The sequence below is a fragment of the Rhinolophus sinicus genome, chromosome 15 (assembly GCF_057876585.1).
Source record: "Rhinolophus sinicus isolate RSI-liver-muscle chromosome 15, RSI-T2T, whole genome shotgun sequence".
Taxonomy (NCBI): Eukaryota; Metazoa; Chordata; class Mammalia; order Chiroptera; family Rhinolophidae; genus Rhinolophus; species Rhinolophus sinicus.
Window position 1 is genome coordinate 64,028,927 of NC_142515.1, and position 20,311 is coordinate 64,049,237.

Consider the following 20,311-nt stretch of genomic DNA (forward strand, 5'->3'; position numbering starts at 1 on the left):
ATATTGGAGTATATAAAATGCCTACCTTACACTAGATAAATGGGGATTTCTTTTATTCATTCATTCATTTGTTTAACAAATGAATGGCCCTGTGGTAGGCCCAGGCTCTGTGTGGGGACTGGGGACACAACACTGAAGCAGAAAGTCAGGGCTTGGCCTGTAGATCCACCACTCAGGTGTCCCCTCCCCTCCCCCACGTGAATCTGGTCTGACCCTGCCAGTCACTGTGTTTGGGCATCGGGTCTCCATTTCTCCATCCAGATTAAAACCCAGCATCACTATGGACAGGGCAGCAACTGAAACTAATCACGAATACCTGGGATTACTGGTCCAGAACGTTTTTTTTTTTTTTTTTTAAACCATTGCAGATCATAACTCATCATTGAGTCCTGAAATCACTTACTGAATTACAAATGGGGTTTTTTTAATTAAAGAATAGAATAGAATGGAATGGAATGGAATGGAATGGAATGGAATGGAATGGAATGGAATGGAATGGAATGGAATGGAATGGAATGGAATGGAATGGAATGGAAATATCAGACAGTACATATAAACAGGGTAAGTTTTGTTTCATGAATTTTCTTTGGTTTGGGGTGTGTGTGTGTGTGTGTGTGTGTGTGTCTCCATGATGTAAATATATTTCTTACTGTTTGTTGAGGGAAAACTAAACAAGTGTGCAGACTCTGCACTGGGGAGACATGTAGAGAAAGGGTGCGACGTATTTATTTCTCTTGCTGCCCTTTGGCCTGCAGTTAAATCGCAGGGCTGAGTGGCCAGCACTCACTATGCCTCCCTCTGGCACAGGCGTCCCCCGGGGTAGGGAAGGATCCAGGACTAGTTGAGTCAGGAGGCTCTGAGCAACGGGAGACTCTCAAGCATTGGCTGCCCTGGGACCAATTTCATGACAATTCTTTTCCTCAGCCCTCTCCAGTGTGGAGAGCAGCCCCACCCCTGGGGATGGGGGAAGAGCCAGGGCTATTTTTATTGTCCGTTTTACAGGTGTAAGTAGAGTTTCAGTGACTTGCCCACATGACACTATCTCCACCCAGGTCTCCAGCCCTTTCTACTGCCCAGAACTGCCCATTCGATTCCTGTCTCATGTCACTTCCTACCATTTCCAGAATGCAGGGCAAGATATTCTGGGAAATGTGGAAGGCATAAAAGAATGAATGAACAAACGACGTTCCAGAGGCTGGGCTAATGCTCTCCCCTTGATTCTATAGCAGCAGTTCTCACAACCAGGGGCGATTTTCTCCCGGGGGACCTTGGCAAGGTCATTAGCACTGAGGTTGAGAAACCCTGTTATTAATGGGAAGGTATGGATCATTAGCTCCATTTTATAGACAGAAACCTGAGGCTCACAGATGTGCGGTAACCTAGCCAAGCTCTGCTCGGTAGGTATAGAGCAGCACTGCGACTTGGCCTAGATTCCAGCTGGCCCCTCCGTGCTGGTAGCCCCTGTGTATCTGAAAGAGTTGGTGTCTCCCTTCCGGCGGCTGGCCCACAGTGGATGTGGCCCCTAGGGTTTGGGTTGGGTCTAAAAAGACCAAAGCCTCAAAGAGCTGAGCAGCAAAACCCTTCTGCCAGGCTGTTCCCTTCTTGTTCCCCAGCTTTTTGCCTCTGAGACAATTCCCCTCCGACCTTCCTGGGCAGTAGCATGCGAATGGCACTCACCCAGCTCTGGGGTCCCAAGGGAGGTGAGGACAGGCCTGTTTGGGGGTCAGCTCTTTTGTGTCCCTACTTTGACCTTTGATGTCAGCGTAGTTGTTCCCATAAAGGTAAATCAGGCACCTCTGAGACCACGAGGAGGATTAGGGGCCCTTGCCCAGGGGCATCTTGGCACCCACTGAGGCTCCTAGTGCAGCAGGGCTGAGAAATGGGCAGCACCAAGCCTGAGCGCCTCCTGGTGGAGGGGGAGCGTCCAGAGACAGTGCGGGCTGAGTCCAGTCCATTGGTCACCAGGGGCACCAGGAAGTGACCCCACAATGCTTGGCCAGCAGAAGTGTCAGAGGCAGCATGCAGATGTGCTGCTGAGAGCCTCTGTGCAGTGAAGCCATTGCCCGGGTAGCCTGATCTGAGCAACTGCTCTGCACCCACGGCGTGAGGGCCCTCTGTGCACGCTCCTCCCAACTCTGCCTAGACGCCGGGTCAGCAGCAGGAAATCAACCAGTGCTACAAAGCAGGGCTTTTGCCCCAGAGAGGCGGTCATTGAACTGCTCAGCCCCCAGCCCCACGTGCCTCTATGCCTTGCTTTTCCCTTTCCTCCTACAACTGAGGTGCCCCCAGATGTGTGATGCCAGGTGCCATGACCCTCTTGTCCTGTGGAGCACTAAATTGGACCGGACCTGGCCTTTCTTGTGCTGGCTTCCTGGCCTCTAACTGCGGACACGGCCCAGGTCTGAGCAGTGCTCAGAGTCTCCTGAGGAAACATCCCGTCCAGACACTGCAGACCAGACTAGCAACTCAGGCCAGACATGGTAGTGGGAAGCTGGGCTGGGCCCCAAGGAGAAAGATTCTCTGCTCCTGAACTCTCTCCCAAAGACAGCAAAACACCCGCAGCAGCTATAACTACTGCTCACAGCCAACACCGTGAGCCCGGCAAGCCCAGGCAAGCTAGTTTGTTCAGCCACATTCCCTGGGATGAGCTGGACTCCTACATGTCCAAGGGCTTGGAGGTCCCCTGTACAAGTAGCCTCCAACCCAGGTAGCCTCAGTGTCCTCAGCTGTAAGGGGGGAGTGGGGCCTGCCCTGCTGAGTTTTATCAAAGAATGAGTACAGGCACGTGCAGCAGAGGGCCTGACACCTGCCACCCCACAGACACCCGACACACATCTGCTCCCTTCTCCTGAAGGATCCCAACAGAGGAAGTCGATTTGCCATCTCATTATTCACCTCGTAAAATGTCGGACATAGACAAGTACATCCCTTCTGAAGCAGCAAGCAGGAGGGCTGTTTGCAATTGCACAAAGAGGTCAAGAGCTTGGCCCAAGACTGACCATCAGGGCGTGGACTCAGGGCAAGTACCAATGTGGGGCGGGTGGTGGAGGCTGCATGTAGGACCTCTGCACATTCACCGGCCGGAACGCTCACCATCTGTCACTATTCACTACACCAAACCACTTCTCAAGGCATGCCTGAGTCAATGTCTCAAAAAACCACCTAGACAGAGGAGCGGGAAAAATCAATTCCAACTTGTTAGGGCCTTCTGGGTGTGATAAAGCCAACCCCTGTCATCTTCACTGACTTCCTGCTTCCCCTTTACTGAGAAGTGAAAACACCATTCAATTAAGGTAATTAAATCCACCCAAAGAGCCTGGGTTCAAAAACCACACTACAGGCAAGTGGTCAAACCCAGCAGCAAAGCAAACCCCAGTGGCTTCCTGTGCAGGGACGGCAGGCCAAGAGGAGACTCAAACCACCTCCTTCACAGCTCAGGAGTGTCCCTCCCAGCTCTGTACCGGTCACCTGGGCTTCCTGCACACCCACCTCTCCAAACAAGTGGGAACCTGGGCTTACTGGCTGAGTCATCGATTCCATTCCTGTGTCTGTCATTAAAAACTGAGTTGAGAAGATTGTTGGGATGTGAATAGAAATGGACACCCTCAATTGTCCCTTGAACTCCAGTCCATGAGCCCAAGGCGCACCTTGTGCACCTGAGCCCATGGACAGAGTGTCAGGGTTTCATCCATGCAAGTTGGTCAACTGAATCCCAGTCCCAGCTCTCTTCTTTTCATGCTGTGTAACACTGAGCAATGTTCTGCACCTCTCTGTGCTTTCATTTCTCCACCCAGAACATGGTGACAATAAGGCCTCATCACCTCACCTCCTAGGAGGCAGGAGAATTAAACAAGATAATGGATGTGGAAGTGAGTCCTGAACTGCAGGGTGATGTGCAGACATGAGTCATTCCAGTGTGGACTCGCTGCATTGGCCTCCTCTGGCTGTGATCCACCTTGGGTCGTAAAAGTCGGTGGGTGAGGACCTCAGGTTGCCAGATAAAAAACAGGATGTCCCATGAAATTTGAATTTCAGATGAACAATGAATACCTATTTTTAGTGTAAGTATGTGATGATTAATTTTATAGATAACTGACTAATAAAATTATGTTCCAGATATTGCATGGGACGTATACTAAACAAGTGATTGTGAGACGGAACCTTCTCCTCACCTTTCTGAGGCTCCGTATGTCATCTCAGAAATGAAGTTGATAATAACCACCATGTGGATGAATCAGGGCCCTGGTTCTCTGGGCCTGTCATTTCCTCTGTGGTGAGGCTCAGATGAATGGCGTGTGTGGAGACTAGGATCAGGGCCTGCAGGGGGTGACACGAACAAGTCCCCTCCCCAGCCACTCTGTCCTCACAGCCTGAGGCAAACCCTCAGAGCTCAAGCTGTGTGACCTTTCTGGCCTGGGCTGGCTGCTGGTCAGGGGCCCCACGGAGACAAGGAAAACATGGGCAGCAGAGCTTTAGGCCCCCATTTGCACACTGAGCACTTGCAGCAAACCTCTGTCATCACATCCTTGGGGCCCAAGAAGTGCACTCAGCAAGGGCAGCTGAAAACATTGAGGAGTGACCACCACACACCAGGCATCCTGTCAGTCATAGACAAGCAGGCTGGAGACCTCACTCCCAGGAGTTCAAAGCTTTGTTGGAAAGGTGAATTCACAGCAGACAAAATGCAGTAAAGCAGTGCAAGCTATTTTTTTTCTTTTAATGCTACAAGGATTAGGAGAACTGAGGAGGAAGTGGTCATCAGTTGGTGACTGCAGAACAGAGAACTTTCAGGCAGAGGGACAACCCCTCCAAGGAGCCACACCAGTACCCATCTGGGCCTGCAGTTCCCTCTTCCAGGACACTGTAAGCCACAGGGACCGGGAGCATGGGGAGAGCTCTAGCTCCCCCATCAGGAGACCTTGAGGGTCAGGCAGCGGCATTTGTAAGGGACCAGGAGAAAGAGAACATTGTTTCTGCAAAGAGCAGCATATTTCAGTCCATTATAATTCAACAGCATCATGCAACACAATACCAAAAAAAGTATCATGTGAGAAAACATTTTGGAAGGGTTAGAATTTAGTGGTGACCATGCAAAGACATCTCGTTGCTCATCGTGAGAAAAAGATTATTCATGGGGATGCTTGCTCAGATTTGGTTTGTTTGACATATTCTGATCCACAAGATGACCCTGGCAGTGAGCAGAAGACAGATCGATCAGATTAGAAGAGGAATGGAGAGGAGGAGGAGGGAGAAGTCACAGGGGACTCTCACAGTCCTAAGATCCTGTGGAAGAACTGACTTGTGGCAAAGTCATGGCTTCCCTTCTAAACGTGTGAGTTTGTGCAGCTGTGAGACATATGTGTGGAGCTCTCCAGTGGGCACCGAGATCAGGGCTGGAGCCCAGACAGGCAGCCTGGCTGGCCATGGTGTCAGTGCGTGGCTGCTGGCTGTGAGCACATGTGGGAGGAAAATTATCCTTATTGAGACCATAGAGGGGGAAGAGAAGAGGCCCCAGGGCTGGGAGTGGAGGAAATCCAACCATCCAGAAGAAGATAAGAGACTGAACATGCAGGTGGGGCAAGGAGAACTGTGCATCCTACAAGTCAAGGGGGGATTGCGTCTCAGCAAGATAGATATCAACAGTCTTGATTGCAGCTTAGAAGCTAAGTCAGATGAAGGGCAAAGATCACCTGTTGGGGGATCTAGTAGGGGTGGGGGACCAAAGGGAGAGCAAAATGAGTTAAGGAAATAATGAGAGCTAAGGAGGAGATAGGAAGCATTTAAGAGAACAAACTATTTTGAAGGTCATAGACTGCTGTGGGGGCATGAAGGAGAGCCTGGGAATCAGGGACAGGCCAACTGGGTGGTGGTGACCCCGAGCACCTCTGTGAGTCTCCAACAGAATGTGCTCCACAAATTTGAGTCATTATGATTATTAATATTGTTAATAAACTATCGCGGACCAGATGACTATCCCGGAGCTGAGATGAGGAAGGTCTCGTGGAAGCCCTGATGGTCTGCATTTAAAATTTGCATCGTGGATTTAATTAGTTTACACTTCATTCTAAGCACTCTTAAAATTCTCCTGGGCAGCTTTTTGGTTCTTTGAGCTGTCAAAATAGATAATCAAGCTTCCTGCCAACAATAAATCGAACACTGTGCTCAGCTTGCCGAGCAGATTTAAGTTCGGCCACTCTGATTCTCCTTCCTATGAAACCTGAGTTATTAATTCACATGGGAAAAGGGCCTCTGGTCAGATTTGACTAGTAGAAAATAATTTGCAACTGGGCCAATCATATTAGAAATCCCAAAGGCTTAAAATAGTTTCCTGAAGATTTCTTGGACATAGACAAATTAATGAATATTGGAAGGGATATAAATTGGCCCTATATTGTTTTTCACCAAAAATGCCTATGCTTGGAATTTTCTTGAGTTCAACTGTGGATTACAAAAAAAAATGAAGGCCAAGTGTATTACTGACATTTAAAGATACCTTTTGCCCGGAAAATGTGCTTGGCCCTTTGGTCAGTTGGGTTCCACTGAAATTATTTTTCCTCTTCTTTCTAGATGGGCAGTGATGACAGCAAACATAAGCATGAAAAGAAGTATTAAAACTACATATCCTAAAACTCAGCAAGGCAGGCACTGGGAGCCCCCACTGCTGTAAAAGGTATGGAACCACCAACTCAGGAGCCAGCATCTGGTAACACCTTTGGTTGTTAGCTACTGTGCTGAAGAATTTCACTGGGTAGTAGGGGACTAGGGAGTGGGGGTGGGGGGATGAGGCCAACTTTATGACTGTCCCATCTGAACCCAAGTAAATCAAATCAGAATTGAAGAAATCATCTGCATGAAGCTAGCAAGAGGGAGTGGTCTCTATTTCCTGAGGCAGAGGGAATGTGGTTATTTTCTGAGTACTCTAAATATCAGTGAGCATACTACATTACTGTCAGGAATTATGACTCAAACCCAAGATCAGCTCGAGTTCCTTGGACACACACAACAGAAACAGACACTGGACAAATCAAGCAAAAATGGGTAAGTATTCAAAGGAAATTGGAGCCCTTGTAGACTGAAGGCGAAGGCCAAGTTCCAAGCGGAGAAAAGATGAACAGAGAGCTCTGTTGCTGCAAAGGATGCCCAAACACATTTCCATCCTTGTGTCATTCCAGTACAAATGTACAATGGACTTGACCTGGGTCTCACATCTGCACTTGGCCCAGCGTGGTCTCTGCAGACACTTTGACTTTCAGCCCTACCAAGACTAAACACCATGGAAAGAGAAATTTCCCCAAAATGTGTCACTTGTTTTTATTCAGAGGAAAGGGATAGAAGCTGAGTGTTCAAAAGAAATAACAAATATCTGCTAATAGTAAGGTGTATTTAATTGACTGGGGGAGGAGTGCAGTTACTTAACTCTAAGGTTCTAAATTTAGATCTCCAACTATCCTATTTTCATCTTAATATAGAAGTATTACTGAGTTCAACTACTGTCCAAGATCAAAACCCCAGCATTCAGGACACCAGAAGATACCCTGGTTATATTAGTTGGACCTCAAGGGATTGCAAATCGGAGTTACAGTGGCTGAAGACATTAAAGTCCCCCACCCACCCCAGTAACACAAATTCTGGAAGGAGGTGGTTCTGGCACAGTCTCATGGCTCAGCAGTGACATCAAGGACCCAGGACTGTTCTTCACTGTCCACCCTGCCATCTTCAACAAATTGGCCTTAGTCGTCCTTGCTCTTCCCTCATGGATGCAAAGTGAATGCTTCAGTGTCATGAGTTGAATTGAAATTCATATGAAATTCATATTTTGAAATCCTACCCTCCAAGAATTCAGAATGTGATCTTTGGAAATAGGGTCAGTGTAGATGTAATTAGTTAAGATGAGGTCATGATGATGTGCTCTAATCCAATAGGACTTGTTTCCTTATAAAAAGGGGAAATTTGGATTTTACAGTGAAGATGGTGGAGTAGGTAAATGCTGAGCTTGCCTCCTCTCTGTAATTTTGACCACATCAAAATTACAACTAAATTACAGAACAACCATCATTGAGAAATTCCTGAAGTCTAGCTGAGCTGAAGTCCTATAACTAAGGTTATAAAGAAGCCACCTTGAGATTGGTAGAAGGGACAGAGAACTGGAATGGGCTGGTCCCACACCTGCAAAAATAGGGAGGGATATCTTGGTTGCAGAGGTTCCCCCAGAGAAGCAAAGGGTCTCAGCCCCACACCATGTCCCCCAGCCCAGAGTTCCAGTACCAGGGAGAGAAGTCCCCACAACTTCTGTCTGTGAAAGCCAGCGGACATTATGGCTGGGTGAGACAGAGGACGGTGAGAGTCCCAGGTGTCCCTCTTAAAGGATCTACTCACAGATTTACTCCCTGATGACTCACTCACTCTGAGCTCCAGTTCTGGGGCAGTAGCTCAAAAGGCACCAGGGACATATGGGGAGGAACTGAGTTGTTGGGCTTCAGGAGGCTGGAGGGGCACCTTTCTCCCAGAAAGAAGTGCTGGCAGAACCCATTGTTTCTTTGTTGAGCCCTTCCCGCTCTTGACATGCAGATGCAGGTGGCCACCATATTGAGTCTCCATCAACCTGGCTAGTGCCATTTATCCACCCTGTCCTGGTGATTTCCTGAGACTCCATCCCACTCAACTTTTGGGCACACCCAAGCCACTTCCAGTGGTTTTTCCATACAAATGGCCTGTCTTAGTTTATGCTATGGATTTTGTTAAAATCTCTCAAAGGTTCACAAAACACAAACCAGCAACATCTGGCTTTGGCATGTCCTATACCTCTTGCTGAGAAACTCCAAGCCTGGCATGAGTGGTATCTAGCCTTGATTTGCAAGTTGGTATCTTGAGACACCTCCAATCCCAGTGTGGGTGGTGACCATCTGTGGATTGCTATGTGGCTTATGCTGTGTGGCCCCAGACAGGACACAGGCTGCTGCTGAACTTGGCCTGTGGCGGAGCCCCTCCCAGAAGGCCCCAGGACTGGCACTGAGCCAGAGCTCCATCCTGCTGCCTCCGCAGGTGACACATGGCCGGTCCTTACAACTAATCATCCTGAGGGTCAATCCCTTCCATTGATGCGCAAACAGTAAAACAGGAGGGCACACACAATCCACACAAGGGACATACCTGGAGCACCCGGCTCAGGTGACCAGAAAGATTGTACTACTGGGCTCCACAAGACACCTACTACATAAGGCCACTCTACTAAGACCAGGAGATATAGAAACCCTAATACATAGAAACAAATACAGTGGGGCAGCCAAAATGAAGAAAGAAAGAAATATGTCCCAAATGAAAGAACAAGAGAAAACTCCAGTAAAGGAACTAAATGGAGGCAAGCAACCTACCAGATACAAAATTCAAAATAATGGTTAAAAGGATGTTCAATGATTTCAGTAAGAACTTCAAAAAAGATAAAAAACATAAAACTGGAGATAGAAAACATAAAAAAGAACTAGTGAGAAATGAAGAATACAATAACAAATGAAGAACACATTAGAGGGAACCAACAGTAGATTAGATGAAGCAGAGGATTGAATCACTGATGCAGAAGATCAGGTAGCAGAAAAACACCCAATCAGAAAAACAAAACGAAAAAAGAATCCAAAAAAATAAGGATAGTTTAAGGGGCCTCTGGTACCATAAGGAGAAGAGAGAGAACAAGGTATTAAAAACTTATTTAAAGAAATAATGATGGAAAACTTCCTTAACCTGGCAAAGGAAATAGACATACAAACTCAGAAAGCACAGAAAGTCACAAACAAAATGAATCCGAAGAGGCCCACACCCAGACACATCATAATTAAAATGCCACGGATTAAAGACAAAGAGAGAGTCCTAAAAGCAGCAAGAGAAAAGCAGTTAGTTACCTATAAGGGAGCTCCCATAAGACTGTTGGGTGATTTCTCAACAGAAACTTTGCAGACGGGATTGGCACAAAATATTCAAAGTAATGAAAATCAATGACCTACAACCAAGTTCACGCTACACAGCAAAGCTATCAATTAGAATCAAAGGACAAATAAAGAGCTTCCCAGACAAGAAAAAGCAAAAGAGATCATCAACACCAAACCAGTGTTACAAGGAAAGTGAGAGGGACTTCTTTAAGACAAAAAAAGAAAAAGACAAAAAATAGGAATAATAAAATGGCAATAACTACATATCTATCAATAATTACTTTAAATGTAAATGGATTAAATGCTCCAATTAAAAGATAGGGTGGTTGAATTGGATAAGAAAACAAGACCCTTACATATGTTGCCTATAAGAGACTCTTCAGATTGAAAGACATACAGACTGAAAGTAAAGGGATGGAAAAAGATATTTCATGAAAATGCAAACAACAAAAAAATCTGGAGTAGCAATACTTGCATCAGACAAAATAGACTTTAAAATAAAGGCTATAACAAGAGACAAAAAAGGACCCAGTAATCCCACTTCTGGTTATTTATCCAAAGAAACCCAAAACCCTACTTCATATGTTTATTACAGCGTTGTTTACAATGGACAAGATATGGAGGCAGCCTGGGTGTCCCTTGATGGAAAAAAGGATAAAGAAGAGGTGCTCGGCCATGAAAGGGAATGGGTTCTTGCCATCTGGGGTGGCATGGGTGGACCTGGAGGGTATTGTGCTGAGTGGCTCTGTCAGATAGAGAAAGATAGATACAGTGTGATTTCACTTATATGTAGACTCTAAAGAACAAAAGAAACAAACACAACAGAAACAAACTCATAAATACAGAGAATTCTTTGATGGTTGCCAGATGGGAAGGGGTTGGGGGTTAGATGAAAAAGGGGAAAGCATTAAGGAGTACAAATTGGTAGTTACAAAATAGTCATGGGGATGTAAAGTAAAGCACAGGGAATATAGTCAATAATATGGTAATAACTATGTATAGTGTCAGGTGGGTACTAGATAGTCAGGCGGATTATGTCTTCAATTATATAAATGTCTCACCTCTATGTTGTACACCTGAAAGTAATATAAAATAATATTGAGTATCAACTGTAACTGAAAATTTTTTAAATGAGCGAAAAAGATGAAGGGGAATAAGAGGTCCAAATTTCCACGTATAAACAAATAAGTCGTGGGGATGTAATGTACAGCATAGGGAACATCGTCAATAACGTAATGATAATGTGGTACTGTATCACATGGTTGCGGGACTTATCATGGTGAGCACTTCTTTAGGCATATAAATGTTGAATAACTGTGGTGTACCCCTGAAACTAATATAACATTGTATGTTAGCTATATTTTAATAAAAATCTTTTTAAAAGGGGGGTGGGGAATTTGGACACCGAAACAAGTACAGAAGAAAGAAAGATCACGTGCAGAGACACAGGGAGAAGGTGGTACATCTGCGAGCCAAGGAGAGAGGCCTGGAGCAGACCCCCCTTCATCACCCTCAGAAGGAACCCACCCTGCCGACACCTGGATTTGGGACTTGTAGCCTCCAGGACTGTGAAACTATCAATTTGTTGCTTACATCACCCAGTGTGTCCTGCTTCCTTACAGTAGCCCTAGCAAACGAATACACTCAATTCAGACTTCGTGTCTGCATTCAAAGCAGGAAGAAAGTCACCAACAGAGTGCAGACCATAGAGATCGCTCTTCTGATCAGAAAGGCATGAATTCTCCCAGACATCCAAATGTTTTCATTCCTGTGACAAGAACTGTGTTACAGCCTGGCCACACTGGCTGTGTGGGAGTCTGAGAACGTGCCTATTATCTTCTGCAGCTTTTAGAGAAGAAGTGCATGAGGCGAAGGAGGGTGAGGAAGTTGTGAGGCTGCCAGCAAGGTCTGAGGCAGACACTCACTTTTCCTGCAGCCTTCTAAAGGACGCATCATGTGCTTTCTGGGGAGCAAGCAGCCCTGATGGTTGGGTGGCCTGCAGAGCATGTAATGAGGTTTTTCCAGAGTGGGTCCGTGGTTCCTTCTTATCTCATTCAGTGTGCTAGGTCTCAGGGCCCTTTTCTTTCTCCAGCAGTGTCCACTCTGTCGACCTGCCAACAAATCAGCACTGGAAACTCACCAGAGACAGAAAACAATAAACCCAAAGAAGGCTAGCCTCCAGGACCGACACACAGTGTGTAAGCACAGCAGCGTGGGCCTTTGCAGACGCCCCGTGTGCTTTCCCACATATGGAGCGAAGATGGGATCAGGACTCCCGATGGGAGCACCTTCACCCCCCAGCCCCTAAAGCCCTGACTGTGTCATTGTTCTGGCGGGCCTGCTACTGATGTGAATAGCCGCTGTGTGACAATGCTCCTGCTGTCAGCTGAGGTTTCACAGCAGCTCGCCAGATGATTGCGGTCCCAAATGGCCACCACTTGGGCCATCTCTAGGGCCTAAGCTTGCTATTTTATCTAACTTTTTATGTACTCATTTACTTATCCCCTGCCCAGGCCAGGCCTGTCCTATGTATTGGAGGTATGGTGGTGGTCAGGGTCCCAGCCTGAAGCAACGTCCTCACACAGGATCCAGAAGGGAATTTATGTGCCATCTCAAACCCTTTAGGATGGCTACTATAAAAAAAAAAAAAAAAAAAAAAAAAAAAAAAAAAACCAAAACAGAAAATGATAAGCACTGTCAAGGATGTGGAGAAATTGGAATTCTTGTGCACTATTGGTCACAATGTAAAATGGTACAGCTGCTGTGGGAAAGAGTATGGCAGTTCCTTCAAAAATTAAAAATAGAACTACCATATGAACCAGCAATTCCACCTCTGGGTAGGAGCCCAAAAGAATTGAAAACAGGATCTGGAACAAATATTTGGACACCCATGTTTATAGCAGCACTATTCCCAATAGCCAAGAGGTGGAAGCAACCTAAGTGTCCATTGATGGATTAATGGATACACAAAATGTGGTATTTATACACAATGGAATATTGTTCAGTCTTAAAAAGGAAGGCAATACTGACATGGGCTACAACATGGATGAACCTTGAGAACATTACGTTAAGTGAAACAAGCCAGTCACAAAAAGACAAATAATGTATGATTCCACTCAGACGAGATACCTACAGTTGTCAAATTCATAGAGACAGAAAGTAGAGTAGTGGTTGTAGGGGCTTGCTGGAAGAGAGAACAGGGAGTTATTGTTTATTGGGTACAGAGTTTAGTTTTGCAGGATGAAAAAGTTCTGGAGATGGATGGTGATAATGTTTGCACAACAATGTGAATGTACTTAACACTAGTGAACTTTACACTTAAAAATGGTTAAGATGGTAAATTTTATGTCATGTATATTTCACCTCGATTTAAAATAAAAGAGAGAGAATGTAATGAAAGGGCTATAGCAGAGATATAGGCAGAATTAGGGAGACCCCAGGATGTGGAATCACTCGAAGAGTGGAGCCATCCCCCTACAGCCCCAGGGACAAGGGCAAGCATGCCCCCACTCCCTCACCAGGCTCCTACTGGCACCTTCCATTGGCCACACCCAAGGGCAAGGCAGTGACTGAGCCTTCTTGGGGTGGCTCTGGGACAAGGACAATCAGCGAACAGACAGCTTACTGGATCCTAAGCTCCTAAGAAGTAAATTTAATTTTAGACTATGCTCAGTACAACAAAGAAAATAAACCAGCCACTGTGAGAGAATGAGGAGGGGACACCCCATGAAATGCCAGGGAAGATCTCTCTGCACAAATGACACATCTGAACTTTAGGCACTGTATTCGCCAGGGTTCTCCAGAGGAAAAGAACCAATAGGATGTATACATACACTGTCATGTGCCAACTAACCATGGGGATACGTCCTGAGAAATGCACGTTATGCAGTGTCCTCACTGTGGGAACATCGCAGAGTGCACTTACACAGACCTCGATGGCACTGCCCACTGCACACCTGGCTGTGTGGTGTAGCCTATTGCTCTGAGGCTACAAGCCTGCACAGCATGTTACTGTACAAACTACACGAGATTAAATCAGCACAAGAGAAATTGATGTGCTCAAGAGATGCATTAAACAGAAGATGTGTGAGGCTGCTGCCGGCCTAACATGGCATACTGTTTTACGGCAAGTTTTTTATATATAAATAGAAGGAGTACACTCTAAATAAAATAATGATAAAAATTATAGTATCGTAAATACTTAAACCAGTAACATAGTTGTTTAGTATCATTATCAAGTGTTATATACTGCACATAATTGTATGTGCTGTACTTCCATAAAGCTGGCAGAGCAAGTCTGGTTACCCAGCATCACCACAAACACGTGAGGAATGCGTTGTGCTATGACATTACAATGGTTACGATGTCACTAAGTGACAGGAGTTTTCCAGCTCCATTATAATCTTGTGGGACCAGCATCATGTATGCAGTCTGTCGTGGACCAAAATGTCGTTGGCCCATGACTGTACAGAGAGAGATTCATTTTAAGGAACTGGCTCATACAATTGTGGGGGCTGGCAAGCCCAACCTCTGCAGGCCAGGCCAGCAGGCGGACACCACAGAGGAGCTGATGTCACAGCTCCAGTCCAAAGTCTGCAGGTAGAAGTCTCTCTTCCTCGGGGCTTCTCAGTCTTTCGGTTGTGGCCCACCCATATTACGGAGGGCAACCTGCATTACTCAAAGTCTATTGATTTAAATATTAATTACATCTAAAAATATATTTTCAAAGCAACATCTAGACTGACATTTGACCAAAAACTGGGCACCAGGCCCAGCCAAGCTGACACCTAAAATTAACCATCACAGGAACCATTACCCATCTGGACCAGTGTGTAGTTCTTGTATGGAGCCACCAAGTCTGACATCCTGTTCATACCCTGCTCTTCTTCCTTTTGCAGAGAAAAAAATTCCCACTTTGCAATCACATCTGATCTACAGGAAGCTCTAATTTTGCGGGAAGAGGGCTACGTCTAACCCTCCCGGAAGCATCAGGCAGAGGTGCCCACTGGCTGCCTGGGGACAGGCTTCCTAGGCAGCAGACGATGCAGGGGAATAAGAAATGCACGGACGGGCTCAGCGACTCCTCGAGCATCGGCAGTGTGCTGGATGACGCCGACCGGGAGGTGAGCAGCCTCACGGACAGGGCATTCCGGAGTCTGTGTGTCTCAGAAGACACGTCCTTCAACGATGCCGACCTGTCCCTGTCCCCAGATATCACCCGCCAGGTGTTTGGGAGTTTTCACCAGGGAACGGTGAGCCACACCCACAGGAAAAGCGGCCTTTGGAGCCAGTTACCGTCACAAGGCACAGAACATGCAGGCTGGGCCGCCACTTTCCAACAGCTACCGAAGTACGTTCAAGGAGAGGAAAAGTATCCCAAAAGCAGCCCCCCACTGACACCAGCCCAGGGGAGACTGGAGGTGCCAATTTCTGGCCTGAGGAGCAGCAGCAAGCCTATTTCCAAAGTGTCCTCCCTCATTAAATCTTTCGACAGGCCCGAGAGCCAACATTGTGATAGCAGGCCTCCTGCCAGCAAGCCTCCGGCTCTCAAAACGCCCCCCAAATTTGCTCCTCTCCCAGACAGTGGTGTCAACTTCTGCTTCGATTCTGCCTTTTTGACTGTCAGGAGAGTGCCCGCCGAAGTCTCCAGCACCCATCAGAATAGCCTCCAGCCTGGCAGGAAGCATGGTGAGCAGGAGTCCCCCAAGAGTCCCGAAATGGTGTGTCAAGGCTCCAGCGGCTTCCTCCCAACATCTGCAAACATGGCCAACTCATTGGAGTGTAAGTTCTCCTCCCCACCCCACAACCCAGCTGTGAGTGAACCTGAGAGAAGCAAGGAGTGGGCTCGCAAAGGCACTTTCCTTCATAGTGAAAACAGTGCTTTTGAATCGTGGAGCACCCACCAACCACGGCTGCCCGACAGGAAGGACCCTGCTGAAGCTGTACTTGAAAGCAAATCTCCCAAACAGTATGAGGACGCACCCTTGTTAAGAGAGCCCAGGGCCCCTGTTGAATGCAAAGTCTCTCCCTGCCAAGTCCGGTCCAGCTGCGGTCAAGAAGAGAACAGGCTGGCAGTAGGTGCTCTCTCCACATCAGAACCCTGGAGATCTAGGGACCCAGGAGTCCAAGTATTCCCTGTGGAGGAAAAAGCTTCCAGCTCACAGCCTGACCCTCAGGTGAAGTCGATCCAGCCCCCGTGGAGGAAATCAAAGACTCGCAAAGGAGGGACAGAAAGTGTACCAGATGCTTCGGAAGAGAAGAAACAGACCGACAGGCAAGGCCCAGCCTTGTATACAAAGCACAATCCTCAGGGGCAGTTTCCAGAAAATGATGCTCTTGACAATGGCATGGATGACAATGAGCATTATAATTCTCCTTTTAACATCAGTAAGCTTCTGACCCCCGTCATACCCACCAAGCATGTCCTGGATTCATCTGACAGCCAGCCATCACCCCAGGCACAGCTGAATGGATACCAAGAGAAGGAGCCCAGTGAGTGTCCGTCTCAAGAAAGCTACAAATCCAAAGCGCCCAGCCTGCTGTTCAACCTGAAGGATGTGCGGAAATGTGTTAAGAGCACATACAGTCCCTCACCTCTCTTGAAAGGCCTCGATGAGAAAACCAGAGGCAAGCAAGAACCCGTAAGCAATGGCATCGTCCTTTCCAACGGGCTTGAGGAAAGTCCCCCAAATGAGCTTTCTAAGGAGAGACCAGCAGACACTCCTCTGACACAGGTCAGTACCCAGAAAGACCCTAATTCTGATCCCGGTGCAACCTCTACAGACAACTATATAACGCTCAGCTCACCTCCAGCTATCGCCACAGCCCCCTCCTGTGTCAACGGGGAGGTTGCCGACAGGAACAGCTATGAGAAGGATGTTGCCAACGGAGATTCAGATTTGGGCCCTGCCAGGTCCAGTTGGTGTCCAGACTCCAAGGAACGCTGCCCCAGGAAGCACCTGTCCCTGAAGCTTTGCAGCAGAGAGCCTGAGGTGGGGAGGGCTGTGGAGCAACCAAAGAACCCCAGCTTAGAGAATGGGATTTTGAGATCCATCTCTCAAGAGACAGAACCTGAGAGAGAGGCAGGACTTCAGAATCCAAACTTCAACCAGAAATTCTCCCCAGGGCCCCTTTCTCCTGAGGAGGAAGATGTGTTTTATAGCGACAGCCAGTCTGATTTTATGCCAGGCCTCAAGAGTAAGGCCAAATCCAGCACCAGCTCTTCAGATCAGTCCTTTGCCTCATTTGAAGACCAGCAGAAGACATGGTCCATCGAGAGCCAGCGGGAAGACAGGAAGGACGACATGCGTGCAGGTGACAGTCAGAAAGATGAGAAGGAGAACGCGATAGGGAAAGACGAGCTGCTGCACCATGCCTCCAGTAGCAGGCACACGTGCGTGGAGGAGCACAGCAAGAGGGGAGCGTTGCACAGAGAAGGGGAAAGTGTATCTGGAGGGAGACCCAGGAAGGCATCGAGGGAGGAAGCTAATGTCGGAGGCACTTGGATCAGCGGAAGTAAGGACGTGGCTCTTTCACAGGCCAAAGACCTTACTCCCTCACCATCTTCCACTTCGAACAAGCACATACTGTTTGCAATTAAAGACAACACGCTCAGGGCCACCCCCGTGATAAAACCCATCATGCTGCCCCTCCTGAGGACCTTGTCCTCGGAGAACCCACTGGGCAGTGGCCACAAAGAGGAAGAACTGCCAAGGCAACACTGGGGCAAGGATGCTGGTCTTTGTGCCCCCCAGAGTCAAGAAGTGCCCAGCATCCCAACACCCACGGGCATGCAAGGTACACACTTAGAGCATGTGGTCCACAAGGGCATGGAGGACCACGTGTGGGTGCCCAGTGTGGCCAGGACGGAGACAAATGGGAATGTCTCATCTCCTACCCTCATAGGAGAGGGCAACGGGCTGAAGCCACCCCCAGATGCCTCATGGAGGGCTGTGGCGAACGATGGCAAGAGCTATTCCACAGACCAGGGGAAGCTGGAGTCTCCAAGGCGCATCCCCCTGATCGCTTTCCCTGAAAGCGACTTAGAAGACCAGCCACCCCCACAGCAGCGTAAAACCTCTTGGGAAGCGGAGACACAAGATTTCAGAAGTCACTTTTTGTCTACACCTAGAGCAGGGCCCCCAGGGAGAAGATTGGCCCCTGGTGAGATGGAAAATTTCCCCAACACCAGCTCTCTAGGGGAAAGTAATGCATGTCCCCCTGCCACCAGCAGCATTTGGGACGATGCTTCTCAGAACCCCAGTGAACTGGGCCTGATGCCAGGATCACCTTCCCGTGCCAGTCCCTGGGCCAGCCCTGGCCCTGCCAGGGTCTCCCGGAGGGAGGACCTGACACATGCCTTCTCATGGGAGGCCAGCTCCGATCCCCAATTTGAGCCATCAGCAGACCTCAGGACACTCTCTCCAAGAGGCTCATTGGTGGACGTGGCCCCCAGCTCAGCAAGCTTCCCTGAAAAACCGGAGCCCCCTGCTCACCTGGAGAGGGCGGCCACCAAGCCACCTGCAGTCCCGCCCAAAACAGAGAAGGCCCTGCGGAGGGCGAAGAAGCTGGCAAGCAAGAGGAAAAAGCCTGACCAGACACAGGAAATGCATGGCGAACCCCGTGAGGAAAAGCCCTGCCTGGAGGACTCAGAGCACCGGCCCCTGTCCCCCCAAGAGGGGCCCCGGCCCAGGTTCCCCCTGGTCCGTTCCCTGCCCGCTCCTGTGCACCGCCACTCAGTGTCCACCTTCTCAGAGCCAGTCAGGAGGCAGCCTGGGGGACCCCAGTCCTTCGTGCCCCTGCCCCCTTACAGGGCCACCCAGAAGGTCCTCCAAGACCCTCAATCTGGAGAGTACTTTATCTTCGACCTGCCACTCCAGGTGAAAATCAAGACCTTCTATGACCCGGAGACAGGCAAATACGTCAAGGTCTCCATCCCATTTTCTGAGGGGGCTTCCCCTGAGCCCCCGCTGCCAGACATGCTTGCTGCGCCCTACATGCTATACCCCAGCATCCGGCCCCTGCCCACGACCACCTTGATGCCACTGCGCTGCTCCTCTCAGCTCTCTGCCCCCACCTTCCTAAGGCAGGGCCCTGGCACCACCGAGGCAATTGGCCCTGGGCCCCAGAGCTCCCGTGCTGCTGACCTGCAGCCAGCCCCTGGGCCTCATGGTGTCCCCAACCAACACTCTACAGACCAGCGCTCCGATGGGTGCCCCCGGAGCCCAGGGGAGGAGGGGGGAGGCACGCCCAGCCTGGGCATCATCTCCACCAGTGACCTGGAGGACTTCGCCACAGAAGGTGTTTCTTGAGAATTACAGCAGACTAACGCCCCGCCCCAATAAACCCAGAAGACCTTACTCCCCCTTCCCCCAGAACGATCAATCAGTCGCTTACACACACACCATACTTAGCCATTAGAGATTCCTAAAGTCTCAAAGGAAGTGCGGATCCTGAGAAAATTTCACCTGAAGGGCTCCCCAGGGCTCCCCTTCCTGGAAGGTCACTAACTGCATGACTGGGTCCCTTCTGAGCCCCTTCCCAGACCCCAGATCCACTCCAGTCCTTTTCTCTTCCCCTCCTTTCCTCTCCGTCCTTCTGTTCTGGCCCTGCCACTAGGGTGGGTCCACCCTGATTTCTCAGGGCTGTTCTGCTCCAGCGCCAGCCCCACTCCTTCTCTAGGACAGGCTCACACAGTAAGCAAGCCCCTGAGGCCCCCAGAAAGGCTGCGCTGAGTCCTACAGGCAAGCAGACCACCCAGCACACACCCCTCTAGGTCCCACAGCACCAGGTCAAGCCACCCCATCACTCAGACACAGCAGCCATTTCCAGGTCACCTCAGACGGAAATGGCTGAGGACCCACCCAAGGCAATCTTACAGAAATGTTTATTCCAATAGAATGGTTTTCTTTACTGAGAAAACTTTGCTCTGAGAGCTATTTTCTGATAAAGAAAATGCTGCCTTTTAAGAAGTGAAAGAAGTTTGCAGATGTGGTTCTGTCACTGGACTCTGTCTCTTCTGTGGGCAGTGGTGGGTCAAGGGCCACGTGCCCTCCAGGCCTTGTACCTTGGCCTGCAGGCCACTCAGGGTCTTCAAGTCTGAGCAGAACAGCAGTCACAGCGTCTCCTCCTCCCTGTGTCCCTCCTCGATCCTTCCACACCTGTCCATGCCTCCTGGGGCCAGGGCCCCCACTAGTCCTGGGGCAAAGATGAGGAGGACCCAAACCTCCCATCAAGGACGACCTGGAACCTGAGTCAGGCCCTGACTGTCCCATGTAGAGATCAGCAGCTGTGCTCATGCTCAAAAGGAAATCGTATTTTCCCCAAGTCCCTGGCCTTTGGGATTTGGAGGAAAGTATCTGAATCAACTCAAGGGAGCAGAATCAGGAACC

General features: G+C 48.8%; 1 protein-coding gene across 7 annotated transcripts in view; it reads left to right on the top strand.

Annotated features, from left to right (window-relative positions):
• The window catches only part of C15H10orf71 (chromosome 15 C10orf71 homolog), a 29,930-nt gene extending 10,033 nt beyond the window's left edge, over positions 1-19,897 (top strand). For 3 of the 7 annotated variants that reach the window (XM_074337256.2, XM_074337257.2, XM_019730119.3), the window contains 2 exons: positions 6,568-6,670; positions 14,819-19,897. In XM_074337256.2, the coding sequence (XP_074193357.1) occupies positions 14,963-19,231 (4,269 nt within the window). In that variant the 5' untranslated portion in view covers positions 6,568-6,670; positions 14,819-14,962 and the 3' untranslated portion in view covers positions 19,232-19,897. Of the gene's footprint in view, positions 1-368; positions 562-3,878; positions 4,062-6,567; positions 6,671-7,469; positions 12,564-14,818 lie in introns of those variants that run through there. The other 4 variants (XM_019730121.3, XM_019730120.3, XM_088792125.1 and 1 more) reach the window with 3 other exon arrangements.
• The last annotated feature ends 414 nt before the right edge of the window (positions 19,898-20,311 follow it).